Raw genomic sequence first — 25,653 nt, 5'->3', positions numbered from 1 at the left:
TGGTTTGTATTTACATTGGAGAATAGGGGATAAGGTCCGTTTTCACTATGTACATTCCAAATGAATGTGAAGCCACTCATTTATATTCACATTATTTTTTCCTCTCAGAATCATCAAGTGTATTTACAAGAAGGCAAAATCAGCAGAAAATTCAGAAGACAAATTTTCCAAAGACTGTTTTTGTAATGGAAAAACTTAATATCCATCAAAAAAGATAAAAAACCTGACAAAATGTAGTAATAATATGACTTGTATATTTATTGATTACATATGGTAAGCAATAAAAATGGAATGTGCATAATTTATTTAAGTAACTTCCAAAATCTTTGTCACTCAGTTGATTTCTGAGTATGGACTCCACATTACTTTGAAGAAAAATTGATATTTTTCATTAAATGCTTATAGATATATTCCATGATAATTTAATATAGGCAATTATTTTAAAAACATAATAATCCTCATGTCTTTAAAAATACAGAGCAAATGGGGCACCTGGGTGGCTCAGTCAGTTAAGCCTCTGCCTTTGGGTCAGGTCATGAGTCTGCTTCTCCCTCTGGCCCTCCTTCCTCTCATGCTCTCTCTCTCTCTCTCTCAAATAAATGAATAAAAGCTTTTAAAAAAATAGAGAGCAAACAAGAAATGAAAATTTTATATATTCTAATAATACCATGTCTTTGATTTAGTATTTAATTTTTTCCAGGATTATGTGTGTGTGTGTGTATGTGTGCGTGCGTGTGTGTGTGTGTTAAATACATGCCCCTGAATAGACAGTTCCTAAATTATGGAAAACATATATAATTAAAATGTCAATATATTTGGAAAAAAGTTACAGAGGTATTTTGGTTCGCACTCCAGGTGATTTCATTTTATTTCAGCAGAAACTATAGAGAAGGTATAAGAATTGTGATAAGTATCAGAAGTACAGCATCTTGCCAGTGATGTTATCCATTATCCAGCATGTTGAAAAACAGAGCAATATCCTTAAGTGCCATATGACAGGAAAACAGAGCCATATTGTTTCATCTTTTCACCCCATTCAGAATACAAGTAGATTCAAACTGATTATGGAACACATTGTATAGCTTAACAGAAGGAAAATCCTGTTGTGATAGACATGAAATTTCTGAACATCAAGTTTACAACAAGTTCAACAAAAGGTTATCAAAATCTCTAGTCTTATTTCGAGACATCGATGTTTCTCAGTGCCTGAGTGTGGATGACAAGTGGCCCTCAAGAGATGTTTTACTCAGGGTCACTGTAGCACCTATTCCTTTTAATTTGCTCTTCCACAGTGAGTTGTTCAGACTGGACCTCCGCTCTGGGAAATGAAGGCTTAGCTGCACATTCACTGCTCAGAGCACCAAAACTTGGATTCCCATTAATGGGGGCTGTACCTATTGCTTCACCATGCCAATGTTTGACATCCTTCCCAAATTCTCTTAAATACAAACATTGCATATTTTTCATTTGGTCTACAGAACCTATGAAGTCATGCTCAGAAGTACTCTCATTCTTTTTGGAAAAAGCAGCGATTTTCATGGTATTAGAAAAGAAGAAGTGTAGGTTTTTGTTATTTGCATGGTTTCTTTTGATGTTTAAGATATTTGTATCGGAAGAGGCTATGGACCTTTCTTCCCTTACTATTAACCCGCCACTGAGGCTGGGTTTGGAAGCAGACTGCATGGGACTGCCAGAAATAGCTCTGTCAGCCTGTTTTCCGAGAGCCATAGAGTATGCCTTTTCAGATTCAAATATGCCAAGTAACTCTGAGATTCTAGATGCACTTTCTAAATTTTCAATTTGATATTCAGTTGCAGTGTAGTTTGCTTCCCTTGACAGTGGTAATAGGTTAGGAAATTCTAAAATAGATGTCTTCTGCCTGCAATTATTCAGACACAAGAAGGCCACATAATTGTTATTATTATTCTTATTCAAATTCTCTTTACGATTTTCTGTCACCGCCTCATCATCAGTGTTAGTAACCTGTAAAACTTCTGCACCATCAGGTTCATTAGGTTTTTCATTTTTCTCCTTCTCAGCACTCTGCACAACTACATTATTGTTGTCATTAAGATCCATTTCACTTTCCCTTTTATTCTTTGTGTCTTCAGCCTCATTCAGCTTATCTTGCACATTCTTATTTCCTTCCTTCTTCTCATCTTTATTTGCTTCATACATTTCCATTTCTTTGATTCCTGTAACATCCTCCTTCTGACATGTATGGATGGACTGCGGATATGGCTGCAGGAAAGAAACGTTATCTTGCTCTAGTCCTTTATTTTCCAGAGTTTTAATGTGTTCTATTAGTGATTCACTTTTGAATTCAGTGGATGTAGCGACTGTCATTTCTGGTGGCCATTTAGGTTTGCTCACTTTGAGCTCTTCCTCAAGGGGGAAGGTTTTCTTAGGCATCTCCCTGGAAGGGGGCCAAATGATTTTTAATTTTCCCCTCTCCCTGAATTTTCTCAAATCATCTCTTTGCCCTTTACTGTGACCATCATCTAAATATTTATTAGGATCCCCAAGTATGGTGGTGTTTTCTGCACTACTTTTACACATATTTGTTTTTTCATTAGGAGTAAAGTCCACTGAGCTGCTTTGATTTTTGCAATTCCATCGATCTTTATGTTGTTTGTGTCCAAAACCTTCATCATAATTCCCTTTAGATTTGAAAAGTTGGTTAAAGTGAGGTTTACAATATATTTGTCCATGAAGTGATGCGTAATTTCCCAAACTGCCAAAAAGAAAAAAAAAAGAAAAAAAATGTTTAACATTCCATATATACACTGCAAATTCATAAGGAATTGGGTAACTAGTTCAAGAATGAGTCAGAGGTTCAGTGCAGTTAACTTACTGGCAATAGGAATGTGCTTACTAGTTAAACATCCTTGTTAGATAAGAGTTACCACTAGCACTCCACATGATACATGTTTTATAGTATTTAGAATTTCATGCTGTATGTCAAGTATTGCTTTAATAGGTATTATAATATAATGTATGTGTGGTTATAGATGGTGCAAGATGATAGGACTAAATCTCTGCTAATTCAGTGATTTATGTGAGGGGCCACAATTTTCAATAAATCCTGAATAGCACACATACACACACAAATCAACCATTTAAATTTCCTCGTTAACTAGATTTTGAATGAATTGGAAAGCTTGCCTATGCAATTGTTTATTTGGCCTCTTTGGGGAGATTAACAAATAGAGTGCCTGTTAAAATTAAAATCAGTTTAGTCAAAGGCATCATTTTTTTCATATCTCTCAATCTCCACATACAAACAGGCACACCAATTAGATAACAAAACTTAAACCCATGGATAAAATTTATAACAAAATTAAGTGACAAGGTATCCCCACCAACCCCAAAACACAAGGAGGAAAGAACAAACAAACAGCTATAGTAACATCTGTAGGAGTGATAGCAGAGGGAGCAAGGAAGGTGTCTGAAAGACCAGAAAATATAAGACCACAAAAGAGCCATCCATTATTTCCTGGAAAGTATCACACACCAATCAGAGAATAGTAGCTGAAACGAGGAGGGATTTTACCTTCTCCATTAGCCAGTGAGTGCAAGGGCCCTGTGGTAGGAAAATCTGAAGATGACAGATAAGTCAAACTCTCAAAGCTGACCAATCGAGATCCCCTTTTAGGACAAGACTTTACACTGACAAAAAATGTGGGAGTGGAATCAAATTGTAATTGGATAATGATGACAGCAAAGAAAGGAAGGTCCTGACTAACATGGGGGAGAGAAATCAAGGCAGGAAATCCCAGGAATCAAGCAATTACAGGTTTTTGGACAGTATATGAAAAATGGAAGAGGAAGCTCTTTGAAGTTTGGGAAAACCATCCTGAATTTTGCCTCCTTCTAAGATTTGGGCAAACTAATGCCATACAAAAATAAGCAACAGAAAAGTATCGAGGCCAAATATTATATAGAGTTATTATAAGAAAAAACAGAGTAAAGAGCATTTTTAATATCCCTACAGACAATGAAAACATGCTAGAGAAACATGTTCTCAACATCAAAATTTAAAAAATGGGCTAAAAGACATTAAAACATGATAAAAAGACTTGAAAGAACAGCATGAATTATAATTAGAAAATGTCATAAATGAGGTGCTAGAAATCAGGAAAAAAACAAGTAAAAGAAAAAAAGTCAGTGATAAAAACTAAACTAAAAGAAATATAAGAGCAAATAAACACAATAGAAAGTATTTTAAGAAGAAATAGGGGACTAAACAGATGAAAATTTACAATCAGAAACGGAAGAGGAGAAGGATTTGAGAGAAAGACAAATATTAAAGATAGGCACAAAATATCCATGTATGGATAAGAGGAGTTCCTGAAGTAGAAAATAAAGCAATAAAATAGGTTAAATACTAAAAAGCTATAATTTAAAGAAACTTTCCTCGTATAAAGAGGTCGGAAACTGCGTACTGAAAGAGCACACTTGGCAACTGATACAGTTGACCCACAATGACTAACATCAAGAACTACTCTAGCCAAATTACTGCAGTTTATCTTTATTTTTTTGGACTTTAAATAAAAAGAAAAAAGATCCTTTGTATTTATCTAAAAAGGAAAAAAAAAAAGAGAACATATGATTTACAAAGGAAAGAAAATTAGATCATCAGTCATGTGCAACACTTTATGCCAAAAGAAAATGGAGTAATGCATTTAAGATATTCAGTGAAAGAGGGGCGCCTGGGGTGGCTCAGTCGTTAAGTGTCTGCCTTCCACTCAGGTCATGATCCCAGGGTCCTGGGATGGAGCCCCGCCTCGAGCCCCGCATCCAGCTCCCTGCTCAGCAGGAGGCCTGCTTCTCCCTCTCCCACTTCCCCTGCTTGTGTTCCCTCTGTCGCTCTCTCTCTCTGTCAAATAAATAAATTAAAAAATCTTTAAAAAAAAGATATTCAATGAAAGAAAGTGTAAGTCAAAGATTTTATTTTCAGCAAAACTGACTTTCCATTATCAAGATCACAGAACAGACTTTTCTGAAGGAGGTACTGGAAAATAAGCTTGCATAACCAGAAAGGATACAGAAAGAGTGACATAAAGATGGGTGGCAAGTATTCTCTATATTGTCACCTATAAACTAAGATGAGATGAGGACAAGAAGCAAGACGGTGTGACACGTGATGGCTGTGTCATATGACACCTAGGATAGAGCACAGTTCTTAAAAAATGGGGTGTGCATGAGTGGGGAGCAAATGCCATTTTTTAAAGGTTTCATAATCAAATTAGGGTGCTGATAGTTTTGCTATTCCAAAATTGTTGTTCAAATGAATATGGGATATTCTAATTCTGTCATCTCCTTTGTCTTTGAGGACCAGAAGTCCTAAAGTGAAAGCAAGGAGACACACATGGAATAGAGAAGAGGCTAAGGCAAAAGAAATTCAGTTTTGAATTCAATTTGGAAATATTCTTACAAATTCGTGATATATTTTTCCTTTACATATAAATATTTGCTAGCTCGTACCACTAAGAGAGCTTCAAAATAGTGACCAACTCAGTAGAAAAGAGCATGGAGATTGTAGTCTTGAAATGCCATTTCTCATGTAAAGAAACCAGGGTTTAGGGAAATGACTGATTCCAGGTCCAGGGGAAGTAAATGTACCAAATGAGCACGGAACATCTAGTTCTATCAGGTAATGAGGAAACTATCAAAGATTACTTAGGTCTTGCCGAAAGGACTCAGGAAACAACCTGAAGAGACCAAGGATAGAATAATTTGAGCTTCAGTAATAATAACAACTGCATCAGATTGAAACCAATCAAACACATGTAAATCTATGAGTTTATAAAGATATTACAAATATTTTTAAATTGGTTACCTCTAGGGGATAAGGAACCATTTCGTTACATTGTTAAATAAATAACTGATACATTGGCAAACGAGGTAAATAAAGGGAAAAAGTTACGCATGTATTCTGCCTTTCCCCTACCAACTGTACCAACAAGTAACCAAATAGTAGATGAGGGGAAGCATCTTCTGTAAAAGTATTCCAACTAATAATGCAAAAGAAAGAATAAAATGAGAATATCAACATTTTGCAAACATCAATTAATGGATATGGGTGTTAAGCTTCAATATCTGCTATGATCACAAAATCAGAGACTATGTGCTTACTCTCCTTGCCAACACTCCGTATGTTCCAGCAAAAGGTATCAAATCTAGATTCAGCTGACAGTTTGTTGGAAATGCAGGGGAGAAGGGAGTATGTGAACGGCACCACTAGAGTGCAATCAGCAAATCCAGACTGTGGAAAATTCTACAGGTCAGATATCTTGGGCTCTTCACAAATAAATTGCAAGGAATGAAAGAAATGGAAAGAAACCTTTTAAAAGACTTAAAAGAAATGTCAAAGTTTAAAAAACTGAGCAAAACTATAGTATCTAGGAGAGTATATTTGGATTTAAAAAACTATAAAAATGTAAGGAAGCAACGATGAAAAAGAATACTGTTCACTCAGAGAGTGTTTGGGTGGGGCACATGGAAGGAGCTTCTGAAACTGTTGGCAACGTTTATTTCTTGAACTTGGTACAGGTTACAAAGTGTTCACTTTATAATCATTCATTAAACCATACATTAGCTTTGCTTTTCTATATTTGTGGCTTTTTGTAGAATGATTTTTGAAAAATATCAGTCATAAAATATTTTCAAGTCCTTACTAAATGTCAGCCTTTACTAGGTGTTGACAGTCAAGCATAAACACATTTCCTACAGCTGGAAACCAATTACATTAGATTGTGTTAAGAATGGGGCAAGCACAGGGGATGCTCTGGGAGCACTTAGGAGGGACACCTGATCCCTATGTGGGGCTCAAAGCAGGCTTCTTTAAAGACATGAAGTCTCAGTTGAGGTCTGGAGAATGAGTGCATATTAGCCTGGTGGAGAGCTGGAGGAGAGGCACAGGAAAACTCCTACCAGGAGTGCAAATGACATTTGGAACCAGCTAGATATGACAGAGAAAGATAATGATTTTAAGGACCTGAAAGTCTTCGTGAAAAGTAACATGCAATGGGAGGAAGGGATACTGGGAAAGGAGCTGGGGCAAGATTCTACATTGCCTGTTAATCCATAGTAAGATGCTAATTTGATGTTGATAGAGGAAACCATTATGTTTTAAACATAGAAGTGACCTCAGATTTACATTTTAGAAAGATCATTTTCACTATAGCATGCAGCATGGCATTGGGACAAGTTGGTGGTGGTGGTGATGGAGGCAAGAGACAGTGGGGGCAAGGGAGACTAACTTGCTAGAAAGACCATTGCATTAGTATAGGTGGGAGGATACCTGCTCTGTGGGGATGGAGAAAAGTGTACAGCTCATGAGACATTTATGGGATCTTGATTATAGGACTTGGTCTTTGCTTGGACACAGGAAATGAAGAAGAGGAAGGAGTCAAAGGTAACTTCATGTTTCCATCATTGAGTTAATGTTATTTATTGAAGAGAGTATCATACAGATCACGAAGTCAAGGAAGGAATTTTGGTAGAGAGAAGATAATGGGGCATATTGAATTTAGTATACTTAGGAGAAATATAATTGGAGATAAATATTAGTAATTAAGATATAAGCATCCGATAGAGGACAGAACTGGGCTATTAGTACAGATTTCAGAGTTATTCCACATGGATGATGATTAAAGTCATGGGAGTGGATGTAATAACATATATATATATATATATATATATAAAGAATATAAACAGTGAGAAGAATAAATGGCCATAACAGAATTCTAAGGAACTCTAACATTTCAATAATGGACAGAGAATCACCCACATAGGAGTCTGAGAAGGAATACCCAGGAGGTGGGAGGAAACCATTATACTCTGGTGTCATGGAAACCAAAGAAAAAACATGTTGCAATAAGGGGTATTTGACACTGTAAATTAAAGCCAAAGAAGATATAGCCTGATACACATTGGCTTTAGCAAAATAATTACAATTTCCGCATCTCAGATTATAGCCACACCAATTGCCACATTCATTAAAATTCATTTGTAACTGTGTTAATATGGTGCTTCTGTTGCACCAGAGTGGGGGGGGGGGGGCAGTATATCTTACCTGAAACTGACAATACTCTAAATTATGATTATTTTTTTACCTAGATGGACCACCCAGACCTAGGTAAACTCCAGCCCACCACCTGATTTTGTATATGAAGTTTTATTGGAATACAGTTGGGCCCATCAGTTTATAGCCACACTTTTTTGTTTAGTTATCTGTGGATGCTTTTGCACTCAATTGGAAAATTTAGTGACAGAAATAGTATGGCCTATAAAGTCAAAAAGAGTTACTACCTGGTCCTTTACAGAAAAAGTTTGCTGACTTTTTATCTAAAACCTAGATTTTAGGGGTGCCTGGCTGGCTCAGGCTGTAGAGCATGCTAATTCTTGATCTCAGGGTCTTGAGTTCAAGTCCCACATTGGGCTTACTTAAAATAAGGTTGAAAGTAGAATCTAGACTTTAGACCAAACTAATAGCTTAAAAATCCTGATTTGCACAGCATTTCTTGATTTTTCTTATCTCTGTGCTCTCCAAGTTTGGACAAAAGGGACCCTTCTGGATTTGATCAGGAAAGCAAAATGTCAATAGGAAAAAAGTCATGGCTAGCCTGAGAAAAACATAACAGAACCTGACCACATCCCCCTTTATCGCTGTTTTTGCTGATGGCAACAAGATCTAGACAAATTTGTATCTTCTAGAGACATGTGTACATTGCAGACTCCTCCAAGATTTTGCCACAGACCACACAACATTTTACCTCAGTTTACTGTTGCAGTGGTGGCATCGGAAGCAGGACTTATGAAAACTCTGCTTGTCTGCTACCAGGCACTCCATTGGATAAACAGTCTTTTGACAAAGTATACATATTTCCTTGTCTTGGAGTAGCGGCTTCTAAAAATAAAAATTTACAAAAGTTTACAAGATATTATCTTCAATCACACTTCAAGCCAAACCAAACCACAGCACATTGACTGGCCATGCAGTTACAGTAAAAACTCTAAGACTGTTGTCCTAATCTTGCTTTCCTGGACATAGGCCTACCATCAGATTTGGGGTTCTGGCACAATCCAGAGCCAAAGTTTTAATTTTTTAAGGCATTCTGGAATGATTTTTCCAGAGTACCTACATATATTTTAAAGCTGAAGATATTGTATTTATCTAAATATTTCCGTGATGACTTAGTGTTGACTCTGTGACATCATTTCTTAACTTTAATACATGAGACTCCTGAATACATTGAGATGCTCAGGTCATTTCTCCTCAGTCTAAATGGCTTTAGATTTTAGGGCTTTTGGATGCTCATGTTTGCCTTTTACACTTTTCCTAACTCTTCCCTTGCTCTACAGCACCCACAGGCCCAGGCTGCTGGGCTCAGGTGCGTTATATCGCTAGCCAGTGCTTAGATAGTGGTTCGAAACGGACAGAAAACTTTTTACCTCAGTATTGTTTTGATCCTCACTACAATCCACTGAGACTAACGAACTAAGCTTTCATATTAGTTACATATAAAAGCATATATGCTCAGGGTTCTTTTTATAAATAAGGATGTACTTTAGGGCTTCGATGCTTGATTTGAGCTACTAAGTGATCTCCTTTGTTTATTGGTTCTAGTAGGACACATATTTCTATATTTAACACTGGGTGTTTTTGTTTTTTGTATTTTCTATATGATTTTAGCCAACTTAACAGAAACTGAGCATTTGAAATTAATTAGACAGCTTTGCTTGATTATGCCAGAAGCAAGCACATTGAGAAATCATATTAATCTGATAAACTAGACACATATGTTGCAAATACGATACAGGCAAAAATATTAGTTTCAGTAGTTTTTATTTTTGAGCTTGATATTTCTTTCAATCTGTTTAGAAGAATGGACTACTCTAATGGTGCACATTAATTATGTCAAATCCTTTTATTGTAAAGCCTCATTAATTATAAAAAGTAGGGAAATATAAAGAAAAAAACTGTTCTCTGATGTTAAAAAATACTCAGTTCATGTGTTTTGAATCTCCCTCTAAATATATAATCAAATTTTTTAAATGTTTTGTCCATATTCATCTGTGAATGAGGCCAATTGAGCTCTCACTTGGAGCTTAAGAAAGGTGAAAAAAATTAGTTATAGAAAAAAACTAGTGACATTAGAGAACGCTAACTCCATCCAACTTAGTAACAGTAATTAAATACGCAAAAGGTCTAACTCCATACTTATACTTTTGTCAAAGATATTATGCAATAAAAATCACTGAAGAACCATACGAAGGGTGTAAATTGTTTGTTGGATTATTACCAGGCTGTATTGAACTCGAATGCAAACACCACTTAAGTCTGGCAGTTAAAAATATGTCAATAGTAGGTCAATAGATATTATCTAATATTGTCTTAAGCAAGTGGATAAAACATTAACTTTTAATAAAAATATTAATAATGTGTTATGCGTGTGCCATTATTAAATGTACACTTAGATACAATTATTAATACTATTGCATTAACAATTATTATATCTGCTGCTTTATCCAAAGTCTTTTTACCTTGACAAATACAGGTCTCAATAACCTATATAATATCATTTGTTATTCTCACACAGTGCAGATGAATCCTATATTAGATGCTTTTGTAAAAAGAAAGTAGTAAGAGCAAGCATTGTAAAGAGAAGGATATCCTCAGCCAGGGAAAGCTGTTAGTTTTCAGTTACTTTCAAACGCCCTTTGAACCGCAAATCATCCTAGCCATAGACCGTGTGCCTTTAAAGGGGTTAATCTGCACACTGCGCAAGCTCGGTTACCGCTTATAAAGGCTGATTCCTCTTGGAAGGTGGTTCTCATCTCAGTGGTAGAAGCATCCGAAGTTTCAAATCCCAGGCTTTTAAAAACGCGTTCACTCTCCTGCCACGCCTTTTGAAAATTCCTCCTGAGCTCTGTGGGTGAATCAGAAATATCTAAACTGTGGCCAGCGATGACATCTTCATAGGTTGGCGGGGCATGCTTGAAGTCAAAGCCAGATTTGCCAGCTTCTGAGCTATGTGACGAAGAGACCGTCGTCACCGTCGACCCGATACCTTGATCCTCAAACGCATCCACACCTGAGAAATGTTCACTCACAGACCTTGTTTCAGAGTGGACGCTGGGCTGCGTCCCAGGAATTTTTCCTTGCAGCTCTCTAGGACGGCTGCAAGAAAAGCCTGGAAAACGGGTGTTTTCTAGATATCTCAATCCAAATTCCTCCTCACAAAACGAACAGCTCTCTTGTTTAATGCTATGCTCTGCTTCTCCATTTGTATAAACTCCTCGGTTCGACTTTGCTTCAAAAACTGGGTCAGCCTCAAATTCCCTGAACCATCTGTTTATCTCCTCCTCGTGGTCGCTCAGGAAATTCTCCGCCGTTTGGACAGTTCGGTTGGCGGCCTCGTACCTCTGCGTGCGCTCGGTGCGGCGAGGCCCTTCCACCGTGCGGATGACCTCCACCGAGTCAGAACTCCCCGTGTCCGGCAGGAGGCGCTGCGCGGAATTCACTGCCTCTTGGTGAACGTAAGTCGCCCTTTCCTCTACTTGCCTACCTCCCTCTTGAGCTTCCACGGATCCTCGGAAGGAGCCGCCTTCTGCGCGATTTACGCTGATAGGTATGGTGATTGTGGGTGGGGAGTCCCTACCCCGAGTTTCTATCTTAATTTGACGACGGAGTGTTGCAGGAGACGTGATGATCTCAGACCTTTTCTCCACTATCGCAACTGGGGTCACCGGTGGACACGGGGCGGCCCCTCTGGCTAACTTGGCGGTGCCGTCTTTGAGTTTGACAAGCTGCTCAGAGCGACTCCTGCGGGGAGAAAGGGAGGCGTTTGCTGCACCAACTCTGGATGTTTGCGACACGGGACTTCTCGGTAATGGTTCGGCGGAAGTGTCTCTTTCAGGGGACTGAGAGAGCTGGTCCTTAGCAGAGGTTTCTGGTCGCCGGGCAGTAGACTCAACTGTTACAAAAGTGGGTGATGGTGGGCGTGTTTTCAAGGAGGGAGGAGGGATCTTGCTGTCGTCCAGTTTGACTTCGTGATGGGTTTTCACGTGATTGTGAGCGGTTGCGTCATGATGAGTCGCTACTTGGCGGTGCTTTGTTTTTTCTACGATTGTATTTTCTTGCTGTTCACTAACGTTAGACATTTGAGAGAATGTTTCATTAAGGCTAGGGGGTTTGTTTCTCTGCTTTTCTGCTTCGGAGGATATCACGGCCGTTTGAATGACCTTCTCACAGGACACAAGCATATCCTCTGCTTGAGTCTTAATATGCGTTATTTCTTCTTTGATTTTTTCTATGTTATTCTCCATCGCAATGCGAACACCATATTGTCTTTTTTCTTCACTTAATAGCCATCCTGGAATAATATTTAGCAGTGTCTGAAGTGTTTTAAGGCCATTTTTATCTGGCTCCACTTCAAACTGTTTTATCCTAGACAAAATCTGTTGTAGTTCTTCACGCTTTCTCAAGAATTCCAATATATTTATAGTACCTTTTCCATCATCCTCCTGGGATTCTTTCAGAGAGGAAAATAAAGATTTGTTCTGTGTAATCTCTTGCTTTGAATCTTTAGTATTAGAAAAGACTTGTTTCTGTTGTATGCCCTTGACTCCAAGACATTTTTCTTCCTGCAGATTATTATATGGCTGGGGCAATTTTTTATGTTCAACTTGACTTTCACAAGTCTGTATTTGTGTTTGCTGAAAATGCTGCGTCTGTGAATCAAGACGTACATCAGTAACCTTTTGCTTGACTACCTCCTGTGCTGATTTACTCAAACGTTCTTGTTTTCCTTCAACTATTAGTCTCTCTTCCTTTGGACCAATCGTTGGTGGTTCCTGATTTGTTCTTTCACTTCCTTGAGGTTTCCCACTCTCCAAATCTCTAAATTCTCTTTGCTTCTCAGGAACTATATTGAGTTTACTTTCATGGCTTTTCCCTGTGGGTTCTGCAGGCAGTTTTATTGTTACTCTTTTCTCCTTCTCAGGTAATTGATAATATTTTTCAGCTACAGATTGCTTATTACTATATTCAGTGCCTGCTTCAGTTTTCTCGGTTTTCTGGTACTGTTGTTTGCTAATGGTTTGAACATCAACATCAGATTGCTTTTTACGGCTTTCATAGATGTGGTCTGTTTCATTTGATTTGTGATCTGTGGTTGGAAGCTTGAAAGTTTTAACTTTGAAACTTGGGGAAGCTGGTTTTCTTTGGGGCAAGTGCAACTCCTCCAAATACTTCTGTTGTGTTTCTTGTGTACTACACTCCTGGTGCTTCTGTTTAATTTCAGAAGCTGATATAGATTGTAACATGTCCCTTGAGTTCTGTAAAACTTCCTTTTCCGTGGTAGCTTTGTCTTCTGAGGCTGCTAGAACATGTTGGATCCCCTTGGTCGTGACTGTCCTTGCTGGTGTTGTGGAAAGCTGGTTGTCAGTACACACTCTTAGTACTTGAGAATGACTTTGAGAGTTTGGGTTGGGTTGAACCAAAGTGACCCCTGAATCCATTCCGGGTAGAGGAGCCTCCTCATTTGTTTTTTGTAACAGTACTTCCTTTTGCAACTCTGACATGTTTTGATTTGGGCTTTCTGTTTTGACTATGTTGTAGCAAGAATGCTCATGTTTCTGTTTTTCAAGCTCTTCTCTTTGTTGTCTGTATTTTTCTTCAGCAATCATTAAAGGTGTCTTAAATTTTCTCATATAAGGTTTTGGACTTTGTTTTCCTGAACATGCTGAGAATGAATGAGATTTTATAAGAGGTGCCATTGTTTTTGCTTTGGGTAGTGAAGTTTCTGGAACCATCTGGGAGAGAGACCTCATAGAGTCCATAGATAATTGTTTTCTTTCATCAAGACTTCTTCTAGATATGTTCTGCTTCATCTCTGTGTGTTCACTGCTAGTTGCCATTATTACTCTTTTCTGATCCTTTGAGGGAGTAATTTTATATTCCATATCTGGCAGGGAATTTTCCAATTCAACTTTTGGGGAACTGCAATTCTTTTTATCTTCTATCTGTTTGGGAAATTTGGGTTTGGGGAGTGTGGGAGGTGGCAAAAGTACTCCTGATTTTCCTGTTAGGACTTTAGCCTGAGAATGAGTTTGCTGAGAGCTTGAGGCTTCTTGGGAATATTGTATGAATGTTCCCCTATGCTTTTCTTGAACAGAGGAGGAAAGGAGATGCGCTGGTTTAAGAGACGGAGTTGGAGGAAGGGGAGGTGGTGGAAAAACTGATAGACATTCTCTTTCAGATTTATCATCTTCTGGTGGTGGAGGAAGAGGGAGGCCCGGGAAACTTTCAAATTCAGCCTTTACCACTTCTGGGGCATTTTTTTCAGGCAACATCACTAACGGAGGTGGAGGAGGAAGAGGAAATTCGATTTCAGATGATGCGTTGGAAGGTGGCAGAGGAGGTGGAGATGGAGGTGGGAGAGAACACTCGCTTTCTTTTACATTATTTTCAGGGTTAAGGTTGATTGAATTAAAGGACATTTCCATTGCCATTTTTAAGTCTGTGGAAGTATTTGTCTTCATTAGAAAGTCCTGGCTCTTCAGATGAACATCAGCCTGTTTTTTGTCAGTTGCCTTAAATTTACTGTGGCTTTTTGGGGAGACTTTCACTTCTGTTATATTTGGTATGTCTTGATCTCTAGGCAAAGTCGGTTGAGGGTTCATGTTCTTTTTCTTTATATCTTTATTAGAACATTGTAGTTCTTGCTTTAACAAAGTTTGCTTCTGAAAGTCCTCTGAAGCTTCACGGGTCTTCCTGACTGTCATATTGACCAGACCCTGGGTTGGACTGGCCTTAGGGCTTTGTTTATCTGTTGGTATTTTAGTGTTTTTGGTAATTTTAGGACTCTTTACAGAGAAAGATTCAGTCTTCTGGTGGTCATCCCTCAGTTTACCAGTTTGAGTCTGTTGCCCTCCCACTGTTTTATCGATAGATTTAGTGGAGTTAAAGATAGCATTCTTCTGTTCTCTCACAGTTTCTGATTCCTTAGTTTTTAGATTTTCCTTCACTGACACAGTTGAAGTCAATTGTCTGCTCACATGTTCATCACTAAGATGCTGCTCTGTTGTGGTATCAGTCCAGACACCCATTTTGTCCCCTGATTCCAACACATTGTTAATAGCTTTGTGGTGTGAATTAGATAGTTTTCTCAGGCTTTTCTCCAGAGCGTCATTGTTTTGTTCACGGCCTATGACAATCTTTACAGTGCCTTTGAGGGCTTTAGGGAGAGTAGCTTCAGTTCTTTCTTCTATTAAATTCCCATGATAAGATTTGCCTGTAGTTTGTTTGGGAACATCTGCTCCCCCTTGCCACCTGGCTGCTGGTTCAAATGGTCCTGGTCTTGGCTGAAGGACACTTTTTGTGTCCCTCTGGACAGCCACTGGATGAATCTTTGTTTTCTTCTCTTCTGAGGACCTTCCCATCACCCCTTTCACATCTTCTTTCATTACACCTCTTTTATCCACCTCTTTGAAAGCTCTCTGGGCTTCTTTCAGATTCCTTAATGATATTTCAAGGTCATCTCGGATAAGCTCCTTTTTCAGGATTTCTGTTCGTGTGTTTGTGGTCTTTTCAAGGCATTCAATAGCTTTGTCAATATCACCAGGGATGGCATTGGGCTGTTTAGATTCTTTCCATTGGTGGTTTGCTTCCTTAAGTGACTTGAGTGTGGCCAGCATGTCACCTTTTATAACTTCTTCTGTTTTCGCCACTGTTTTCTGATTTATGGCCTGGCTGAGGGAGTTTAGGGTTGATTTCAAATCACCTTTTATAATTTCTTCTTTGGGTGTCTTGCGAAATGTAGTCTGAGGCTCTGTCATAAAAACCTTAACTGTATTATGCACATCTCCTGGGATGATGTCAGTTTCGTTAACAGTACGTTCAACCTGAGACTGCCTTTTCTTTAGTAACAGCTTTGCCCCCTCCACATCACCACCAATTATTTCTTCCTCGCTTTCTTGTTTCCTAGCTGTCAGTGTCTCACTTGACCCCGTCTGGAGTTGTTTAAGATAATCCAAAGCTCCAGTTTCTATGCATGTTGTGAAAAACTGAACATTTCCCCTCTCAGAGGCATCGATTTTAGCCCTTTCAGATATCTTATTGTTTGATACAGAAGATAGCAAATTATGAATGGTACGTTTTACATCGCCCCCTATTACTTCTTCACGCTCAACTGTGTCACCAGCGTTTTCACGAAGAAGACAGTAGATAGTCATATTAATATCTCCTCTTTCATCTTCCTGAATTAAAATGCCTTTCTTTACAGATCTTTCCTCAGAGAACAGGTTTTTTATTGCTTGTTGTACATCACCACTCACTATTTCTTCTTTTTCAGCATGAAATTCCATCGATCTGTTTAATAATTGAGTTTTGGTCAAATTAACATTTCCCTTCTCTTCGTCACTAACCCAAATCTCCCTTTTTGCACAGTCTCTTTTGGAAAGCAGGTTCGCCATTATATCTCTGAGATCAACCCTGATAATTTCTTCTTTCTGTATCTGAGGAAATGCTTGATTCATTAGCTTGTATTTTGCCATTCGAACATCCCCAACTTCATCAGCTTCAATGATGATTCCAGGAGCCTCAATAACTTTTTGAGAGTAGAGTTCTTCTAACGTTTCCTTAATGCTCTTGCCAGTAATTTCTACCTTCTCTACCCTATTTCCATTAAATTCATGAAGGGGTGTAGTTTCAAAGAGCCATGTAGTTGTCTTGACATCAGAAGGAGGGATTTCCTCCTTGATGATTTTTGTGGTGCTTTCATCTGCTTCCTTAATAGAATCCAAAGTTCGATTTTCAAAAAGCCATACTGCCTGCTTCACATCACCTTTCTGCATATCTTCCTGGGTGACTGTTTTGATATTGTCATATTCCGACCCTTCTCCTCTCAGCTCATCTATGGTGTGGGTTTCAAATAGCCAAGTGGATGTCTTAACATTGCCCTTCTGTATTTCATTGACACTTACTGTTCTTATATAAGTATTCTTACCCCAATTTTCAGACTCAAAAAATTGTTTACTTGTCTTTACATCCCCACCTTGAATATAGTCCACAGTGGGCATAGCATCACGTGATTCTTCTGAAATCTGATCCAGTGGCTGGGTTTCAAATCTGTATCGGACAGAACTAACATCTCCCTTCTGAATGTCTTCCTGTGTGACAGATTTAATAACATACACAGTCTCTGACTGATTAATTGAGTCTAGTGGTTTTGTTTCAAAAAGCCACCTAGTTCCTCGTACGTCTCCATGAATTACCTCTTCCCTTTTAACTGTTGTCACTTCATGATAATACCCTTCTCGGTCTTGAATTGCGTAGAGTGGCTGGGTTTCAAAGAGCATTCTGTAGCTTTTTACGTCACCCTTCATTACTTCTTCAGTAATTGTTTTCTTGGGGCTGATACAGTCAGATTCTTCTTTAATCTCGTCTAAAGAAAAAGTCTCAAAAATAAAGCACCCCTTTCTTACATCCCCACCTTGTATGTCTGTCACTGTCTTAACTAATTCATCACCTTCTTGGCTCTCTTTTATCATATCAATTGGTTGGTTTTCAAAAAGCCACCTACAATTTAAAACATTGCCTTTCTGAATATCTTCAGTCTTTAGGGCTTTGATCTTTTTCAAAACTTCTTCTGAACTGGAACTTATAGAATCTAAAGATTGATTTTCAAATTTATGCCTCATGCTGGAGACATCCCCAGCTTGGATATCCATCTCTATGGCCTTGATTTCTTTTCCTTCTTCTCCTTGTATGCTGTCTAAATTTTCTGTCTCAAAAAGAAAACATGCTGTACGAACATCCCCACCTTGGATCTCTTCCTGTTTTACAGTTTGCAATTTGACTGTTGCTTCGGAGGCATCTTTTATGGTATCAAGTGGCTTAGTTTCAAAGAGCCAGGTACAGGCTTTGACATCTCCCTTATGAATTTCTTCACTGCCAGTCATTAATGAAACTTTTTCATAGAGAGACTCCATTGGTTGGGTTTCAAAAAGCCACCTACAAGTTTTGACATCCCCTTTAACAATATCTGTTGCTTGTTCAGTTTTACCTTCTACTTCTTCCATATTACTAAAATATTTAATCGAATCAAGAGGTTGGGTTTCAAATAGCCATTTAGCAGATTTCACATTTCCGGCCTGTATTTCTTGAGCAGATATTCCTCTAATTATCTGGAATTTATGAATGCTTTCATCAAACTGGTCAATGGGCCTTGTTTCAAAAAGCCACCTACAACTTCTTACATCACCTCTTAGGATTTCTTCTTGTTGGACTGTCTTGACTTGATGATATTTTCCAAGGTGATCTTGAATGGCATATAGTGGTGTTGTTTCAAAGAGTGATTTGTTTAACTCTACGGCACCTCTTGTGACTCCTTCCACCTCTATTTTATGTGATGCATCAAATTTAATTAAATTGTTTGATTCAAAGATATGTGTGTAATTCTTTACATTTCCTTTGTCAATTTCTTCAAGTTTCACTGTTTGTATGTGCTCTTTTTTATCTTCTCTAATGTCTTCCAGAGGTTGGGTTTCGAAAATCCATTTATGGTGTCTAACATCCCCCTTTTCGTCTTCAGAGGCAGTAATTTTTTGAAGTTTTCCTACATCGGGGCTATCTTTTAAAGCCTCTATTGGAAGTGTTTCAAATAGATGCTTAGTAGTTTGTACATCACCCCCTATTATCTCTTCAGATCTTCGAGGATCTGCATCAGGAACTTCTTTTAGAATGTCTAATGGCTGCGTTTCAAACATCCAACACTTTCTGGAGACATCTGTACCTATTATTGTTTCCTTTTCAGTGATGACCTCTTCTGACTCTTCTTTGATTTTCTCCAAAGGTTGAGTTTCAAATAGCCACTTTGCCCTACTCACCCCACCTTTGACATTTTCTTCCATGGATATTCCTCGGACAACTTTAATTTCCGTGATATCCTTGTTAATTGTGTCCAAGGGCTGTGTTTCAAACATCCAATGTGCTGTTCTCACATCTCCCTTTTCAACATCTTCTCTGTGAACAGTTTTAATTTCTAGCATTTGACCTAAACCATCTCTAATAACATATAATGGTTGAGTTTCAAAATATTTTATACTTCTCTTAACATTTCCCTTAATTTCTTTGAGCTCAGACCTGAGTTGCAACAGGTGAACTTCATCCACTGAATGAAGCTGTCCAAGCTGATCCAGATGTTGAGTTTCAAACATATATCTCACAGTCTTGACATCCCCACCGGTTATGTCCTTTATGGCAGTTACCACTGATTCTTCTTGATGCATGTTATTCATTGAGTCTAATGGCTTTGTTTCAAACATCCACCGGGCTGTGCAGACATCTCCTCTGGCTAGCTCAGGAATTTTCTCAGCATTTTCTTCAGTGCCAGAAGAATTATCCCCCAGTGTATCTATGGGTTGGGTTTCAAACATCCATGTGGTATATTTCACATCACCACCAGCAATAATTTCTTGATTAGCAATGCCCTTGTTGATGTTATCTTCATCTGGAGAGCCATTGTTGATGGAATCTAAAGGCTGATTCTCAAAGATCCATCTCATGGACTGCACCTCCCCCTTCAGAATTTCATCCCACTCCAAGTGTTCTCTTTCTGAGTTCAGAGCTTTTTGAGAACTGTCATTCGTATTTTCAAAAACATACCGGACTTGTTGCACATCTGCTGAAACTGAGCTCCCTGGGTTCACTTGACTAGAGACAATTTCAGAAACCTCACTGATATAATCTTTTTCTAAGTTTTTTCTTAACTCAGGATGCATGTGTTTATATAAACGGTTTAATTCGTACAAATTTCTTTGCTTAGTATATAATTCTTTGGGTACTGGTGGTATTCTAGGAGAGTTGGGGAATTCAGGGGACTGGGAAAACGCTGTCACATCTATTGGAGTTTGAAATATATCAGGTGGGGGAGGAGGAAATTCTTCTGTCTTTCCCATAGCGGTGGCATTAACTTGTACCAGAGTTGAGGAAGTGGCACTGTGGTCACTGTTTTTTGTGGTTGATGTTTCCTTCCTCTGGAGGGTCGGCATGCAGGAAGTGGAAGAGGTACTCACAACTGATGATGGTTTTAAAGTCTCTTCATATTCACTTCCGATCTTTAAGGGAAAGAAAGTCAAATCTTATAAAAACGGGTGTAGTGAAGACTACCTAGGCACTGCCCCTCACCTGTCCACCTGCTACGATATCTCCATTGGAAACAACAGGTGACAGACTCCTTTGAGAGACCTACTTAGGTTACTATCTTTCTTATAATTCATTGCACTTTCAGAGTTATATTCCCCATTCGATACATCAGCAGCTCAGTATTTTAACATTTACACATAATCTTGATTATTCTTCCTCCTTTGCTTAATATGCTATGCTGAGTAATCTAGAGGGAAACAATAAAAGTCTTAAAGTACTTTTGAGGGTTGTTTTGTTTTCCTTGGAATTTTAAGCAGAGTATCTGACATTTAAAATTGACTTTATTATTTTATCTAATGCTAGTTATTAAATTTTAGAGCCCATGTAATTTTTCCATTTTTTTTTTCTAGTGAGGAAAGTTTTAACTCTACTGCTTTTCTCATGTAGAATAATATCCTCCTTTTGGAACAGAAGAGTACTGGCTCAGGATTTAGTTGAAAAACCACATCAAACATTCAATAATTTGAAAATGCTATGCATTTACATCTGGTTTTTACACTTAACATATTTCTATGTAGAGAAATTGTCTTACTTTAATCTGCTTGGCTGGGGTCATCTCTTTGTCAGAATAAAGGACCTTTTCCTGGGCAGACTTTTCAAATTGCTCTTTTAAAAACTTAGTTGAAACCTTCGGAATCTCTTCATCCTCAGGTGTATCAATGACTACAAACAGAAAAGAATACCAGGGATGTGATATAACAAATAAACGTGATATTTGAGAAGGAACTTGCAATGCTGTAGGAAGCTTCTCACAATATGTGTTAAATAAAAAAGGTTCAAGGTACATATGGCACTCTTTCATTCTGTAAGTTAGTATATGTCAAGAAATATAGGAAGAACAGTGGTGGTGGTTATCTCTGGATGGGAATTCATAAGTAATAGAACTGTTGTTTATTTTAATTGTATATATATTTCAAGTGTTCTATAAGCATGTTTTACTTTCATGCTTAGGAAAAAATAAAAGCTATAAAATAAGAAAAGAACAGCAGAAGAACAGAAAAGGAAGACCTACTTCCATTAGGAAAACCAAAATAAAGCCAAAATAGTTAGAGCCAAGTAATGATTGGGTCACAATTGGCTTAAATCTTCCCTTTTAGCTCTTCAAGGCAACAAAACTTTTCATTCCCCTTTTGTAGGCAAGACAACCTGCATGGGTCTTATGCAAACTCGCACAGCTTTGTCTGTAGTTTAATCTCATATCTGTAAGTTGCAAAACTGAATTTAGAAGTGTTTAAATCTGTTATTAAAAGTAATACCATCCAGATAACATTTCTGTTCTCAGGGAGCTTGATGAACATTAAGTTTTATTCTAGGTCCCCGAGGCAAAAAGCAATTCAGAGGTGGCTGGCGTATCACCTTCTAGGCTTTTAGGATGAATTCATAAGGCTGATGGGCAGTGAACTATTTTAGAAGCTTATTGAATCTACTACCACATGCAGAACCTAATTATATATAGAAATACTACTCTGTCCCCTTTGGGACCATGAGTCATAGTCACTAAATTTACTCAGTGGGAGGGATTATGCTTTGGAAGGCTTCCATTCAAACACAGACACATCAGTGGGATAAAGGTATATTGGGGTCAAATAATAACAGTCTCACCTGTTTCTTGAACATACTGATGGAACTGAGAAGCTTGGCTTATTTCCTCAGTGTGTTTTTTAAGATGAGAGGCCTATGTTTAAAGATAATTTTAAATAAATAATTGTTTTTAAGAAGTCAGTTATTTTAGTACTGTACATATATTCTTCATTTCACAGTGATTTTCTTTCAAAACCTCAGTGAACATTGAGAGAGATGCTAATTAAATTTCTATCCCTTATTTTAATGCATGGGCTCACGTTATAACAGAATATATATGAATTAACATCTAAAGTGCACTCATATTTTTAGGGTGCTCATTTTATTTTTCAAAGAATGTCAGTTCCAAAGTGTGGAAATAGACACTGATATGTATTGATATTAATCTCATAAAGGACATTAAAAGCAATTGCTTACAACGAGGTCAGAATTTTCACAAAGCTTTGTAATCTGTTTGGAAAGTATTGTCTTTCTAAGTAGTTACCATTTCTGTTCCAAGAACATCACTTTTGGGTGTTTTGGAAGCTTCTTGTTCATTTCTTTCCATTTCCTGGCTGCCTCTTGAAATGTTGACCTGGCCGCTGTGGATTACCTCCTGAAAATAAATGAATGAAGAAATATACAATGTTTTAAGAAAAGTCTGAAAATTTTAACTTTTTTTTATTAAGGAAAAAATTAAAATTATTGAAAAAAATTAATGTTCCTCAGTGCATTAGTTTGCTTGGCTGCTGTAACAAATTATCAAAACTTAGTGGCTTGTAACTGCACAAACTTAATATTTTATAGCTCTGTAGGTCAGAAGGCCTGACTGGGGGTGTTGACAGGTGTTAGAAGGTATGTATTCCTTTCTGCAGGTTCTATGGGAGAATCTATTCCCTTGCCTTTTGCAGTTCTAGAGACTGCCCGTTTTCCTTGGCTCATGGCCCCACTCCTCAATCAGGCGAGGTTTTCTCACATTGCCAACTCTGATTCTCTCTCCTAATTCCCTGTTCCACTTTTAAGGAACTTTGTGATTACATCAGGCCAATCTGGATAGTCCAGGATTCTCTCCCTGTCAGAAGGTCAGCTTATTAGCAGCTGTAATTTTATTTGCAATCTTAATTCTCCTTTGCCATGTAACTTACATACTCACAGATTCTGGGAATTAGGACATAGATTTCTCAGGAGTCTTTATTCTGCCTACTACCCTTAGTAAGCTACAATATGAGAAAGATGAACCTCAAAAAGAAAATGCAAATCCTTGATGAAAAAATACATTTTTTTTGTTTATAAGCCAACTTTACATGTTACAGAAAAGCACTGCAGTCTTCAAGTTGGCCATCTAGTTTGACGAAACATCCAGAGTTCAAATGAAGAATATAACTGATATAAACAGACCATATTATGTTAGTGTATCTCTCTCTCTCTCTCTTCACACATGGGGCTACTTTTGATTTTGGTTAAGTTAGCACAGGTGACCCTGGCTGGTTGGATGCTTTGAAGATCCTGTTTATTTTGGTGATCCAGTCCTGTTGTTACTAGAGAATGTGATCTAAGTATATGACTGATTGATTGATTGATATGATGAATCAGTTGGCATACTGCTAAAAATCTTAACATCAAAAAATAAGGATATGAAGAGATGACTCTTCAAGAACACGTGAATCTGAACTTGTTTGAAGTTGGGAATTCACTTTCATCTACTTGACCATCAAACACTATTTTTGAGATATGATTTTTAAAAAATTTGCCTTTGTAGAGAATAGTCAGGTGAACAAAGATCCATTATTATTCATCAAATAGGAGCACTAACTTTTTTTACACAAGTTAAATAGTTTTGAGCTGTCAAATTCTAATCCTTTAAACCAACAATAAGTTTAAAATTAATTAATGAGACCTTGACTTTCTTGTTTTTGTTTTTGTTTTGCTAGTGGACTTGTAGTGTGTGGCTTTTTCCCCCTAAGGGTAGTTGGTATACAGGGTAAAAGTTCTCATTAACCAAGCGGCCGTTAGACATCTGCTCAGAGATATATAGTATGATCTGATCTTATACTTTTCTAGGAAGGAGAATTAAGAAAAAAAGTTGGCATCTTCCTAAAAGTTCTACAGAGAATTGAAGGCAAAATGTAGGTTTATACTTTAGAATGTAGATTATATTTCTTTGGATGTATTAGTTAACTAGAAATCCTTTCACAATGTATACATATATCAAATCATCATGATGTATACTTTAAATGTCTTATATGTTGTATGTATGCTTTAAATGTTGTTAACTATACCTCAGTAAAACTGAAAAATGTAGATTGTATCTCATTAAATTGAATACCAGTGTAATTTTTTTCCCTGAAGCAGAATGGTTTTCTATCCTGAGTTAATAATCCATATATATAAAATGATATTTAATAACATGCTTGGCACACAATTTGTGCTAAGGAAAAGTTTACTTAATGAGTGGATGACTAAACTAGCAAACTTCTATTAATAAATTATTTTCATTCAATCTTCTATTTGCCAGAGAATGTCCTAGAAATGAGATGGAACAATAAGCGAGTCATGTACTTTACTTTCTCAAAAGGGAGTATAGAAAATAAATAATCGGGCGCCTGGGTGGCTCAGTTGGTTAAGCGACTGCCTTCAGCTCAGGTCATGATCCTGGAGTCCCCAGATCGAGTCCCACATCAGGGAGTCTGTTTCTCCCTCCGACCCTCCCCCTTCTCATGCTCTCTCTCTCTATCTCATTCTCTCTCTCAAATAAATAAATAAAATCTTAAAAAAAAAAAGAAAAGAAAATAGATAATCCATAGCTTTTCCTTTAAGTTCAAATAATCAAAATTTGATTTAATAGGAAGCTTTGCATAATCAAGTTTTATTTAAGGATATCAGTAACATTAGGCTGTAGGGAACAATAACAATCATTGAAAATGCATGAGCACAAATAGCAACTCTTTCGGTGACAACTGTTTACAACTGTGAGAAGTCTTTCCATCTCTAAAGATACAATGGAAATAGTCTAGGGCTTTCTTATGATACTGATTAAACAGACAATGAAAGAACAAAGGACAGTGGGAACCTGACCAGTACCAAGGTCCTTATTGAAGGGCATCATGATCTTACTATAGAATCATGTCTCTACTTAGAGTTCCATGTGACAAGCTATGGCGCAGAGACATTCTTATTTGGCCCAATTAGTGTTTTTAAATTTGGAATTAGTTAATACCCACAAAAATCAAGATTTCTGCCTGCTTTTGTAAATTTTAAAGATCTGACAACACTGGGTTCATATTCCAACACGTGAGCTGCTTGCTGGAACAAAGTAGTGGCCAAACTTTTTAGTTGGGACATGCACTTTTCAGTTGGTCACTGTTCCCATCATTCACTAATAAGTAACACCAAGTTGACATTAAAAAAAAAAAACCTGCCTGGAACCTATAGAAATTTTAGTTTCTTTCACTTGCTGCTAATCATCAGGCTGAAAGAATAGAGTTAGTGATTTGAATCTGCATGTTGAGAAAGACAAATGCACACACTAGGAGTGAAAAACAGTAAATAAATGTATTTTTAACATATTTTGAAAGTTATTTTCTGGGCAGTCTATACTGAATGTGTATCTACTTGAGTAAAAACAATCCATGCCTGTCATGTCTACGTATATTTTCTTGTAGGAGATGACACAACATAAACAGTTTGAGGGTACATAAATTTAGAATTTAAGTTTCTACTTATGTGCTATTACTAAACAGAACTGTAATTGTTGCATGAGTTTGGTATGTTAGTGTCAATGCATCAATTTTACTGCCCCCAAGTTGCTGTAATTTATATAAAGTCTGTCTTAAAATATGCCAAGATTTTATTTCTATCGTTACTGTGTTTTATAT

At 37.5% G+C, this 25,653-nt stretch overlaps 1 protein-coding gene across 2 annotated transcripts in view; it reads right to left on the bottom strand.

Annotated features, from left to right (window-relative positions):
* Positions 1-837: 837 nt before the first annotated feature.
* XIRP2 (xin actin binding repeat containing 2) overlaps positions 838-25,653 on the bottom strand; it is a 74,570-nt gene continuing 49,754 nt past the window's right edge. Inside the window, exons 4-9 of one of the 2 annotated variants that reach the window (XM_045868687.3) lie at positions 22,284-22,394; positions 21,821-21,893; positions 20,751-20,881; positions 10,806-20,130; positions 8,781-8,914; positions 2,550-2,734 (exon numbers count right to left, since the gene is read on the bottom strand). In XM_045868687.3, the coding sequence (XP_045724643.2) occupies positions 8,820-8,914; positions 10,806-20,130; positions 20,751-20,881; positions 21,821-21,893; positions 22,284-22,394 (9,735 nt within the window). In that variant the 3' untranslated portion in view covers positions 2,550-2,734; positions 8,781-8,819. Of the gene's footprint in view, positions 2,735-8,780; positions 8,915-10,805; positions 20,131-20,750; positions 20,882-21,820; positions 21,894-22,283; positions 22,395-25,653 lie in introns of both variants that reach the window. The other variant, XM_045868688.2, reaches the window with a different exon arrangement.

This window comes from Mirounga angustirostris, unplaced genomic scaffold, assembly GCF_029215605.1.
Source record: "Mirounga angustirostris isolate CCGP_5_RB_7025 unplaced genomic scaffold, mMirAng1.0.hap1 SCAF_3, whole genome shotgun sequence".
Taxonomy (NCBI): Eukaryota; Metazoa; Chordata; class Mammalia; order Carnivora; family Phocidae; genus Mirounga; species Mirounga angustirostris.
This window is presented reverse-complemented; position numbering and strand designations above follow the sequence as displayed.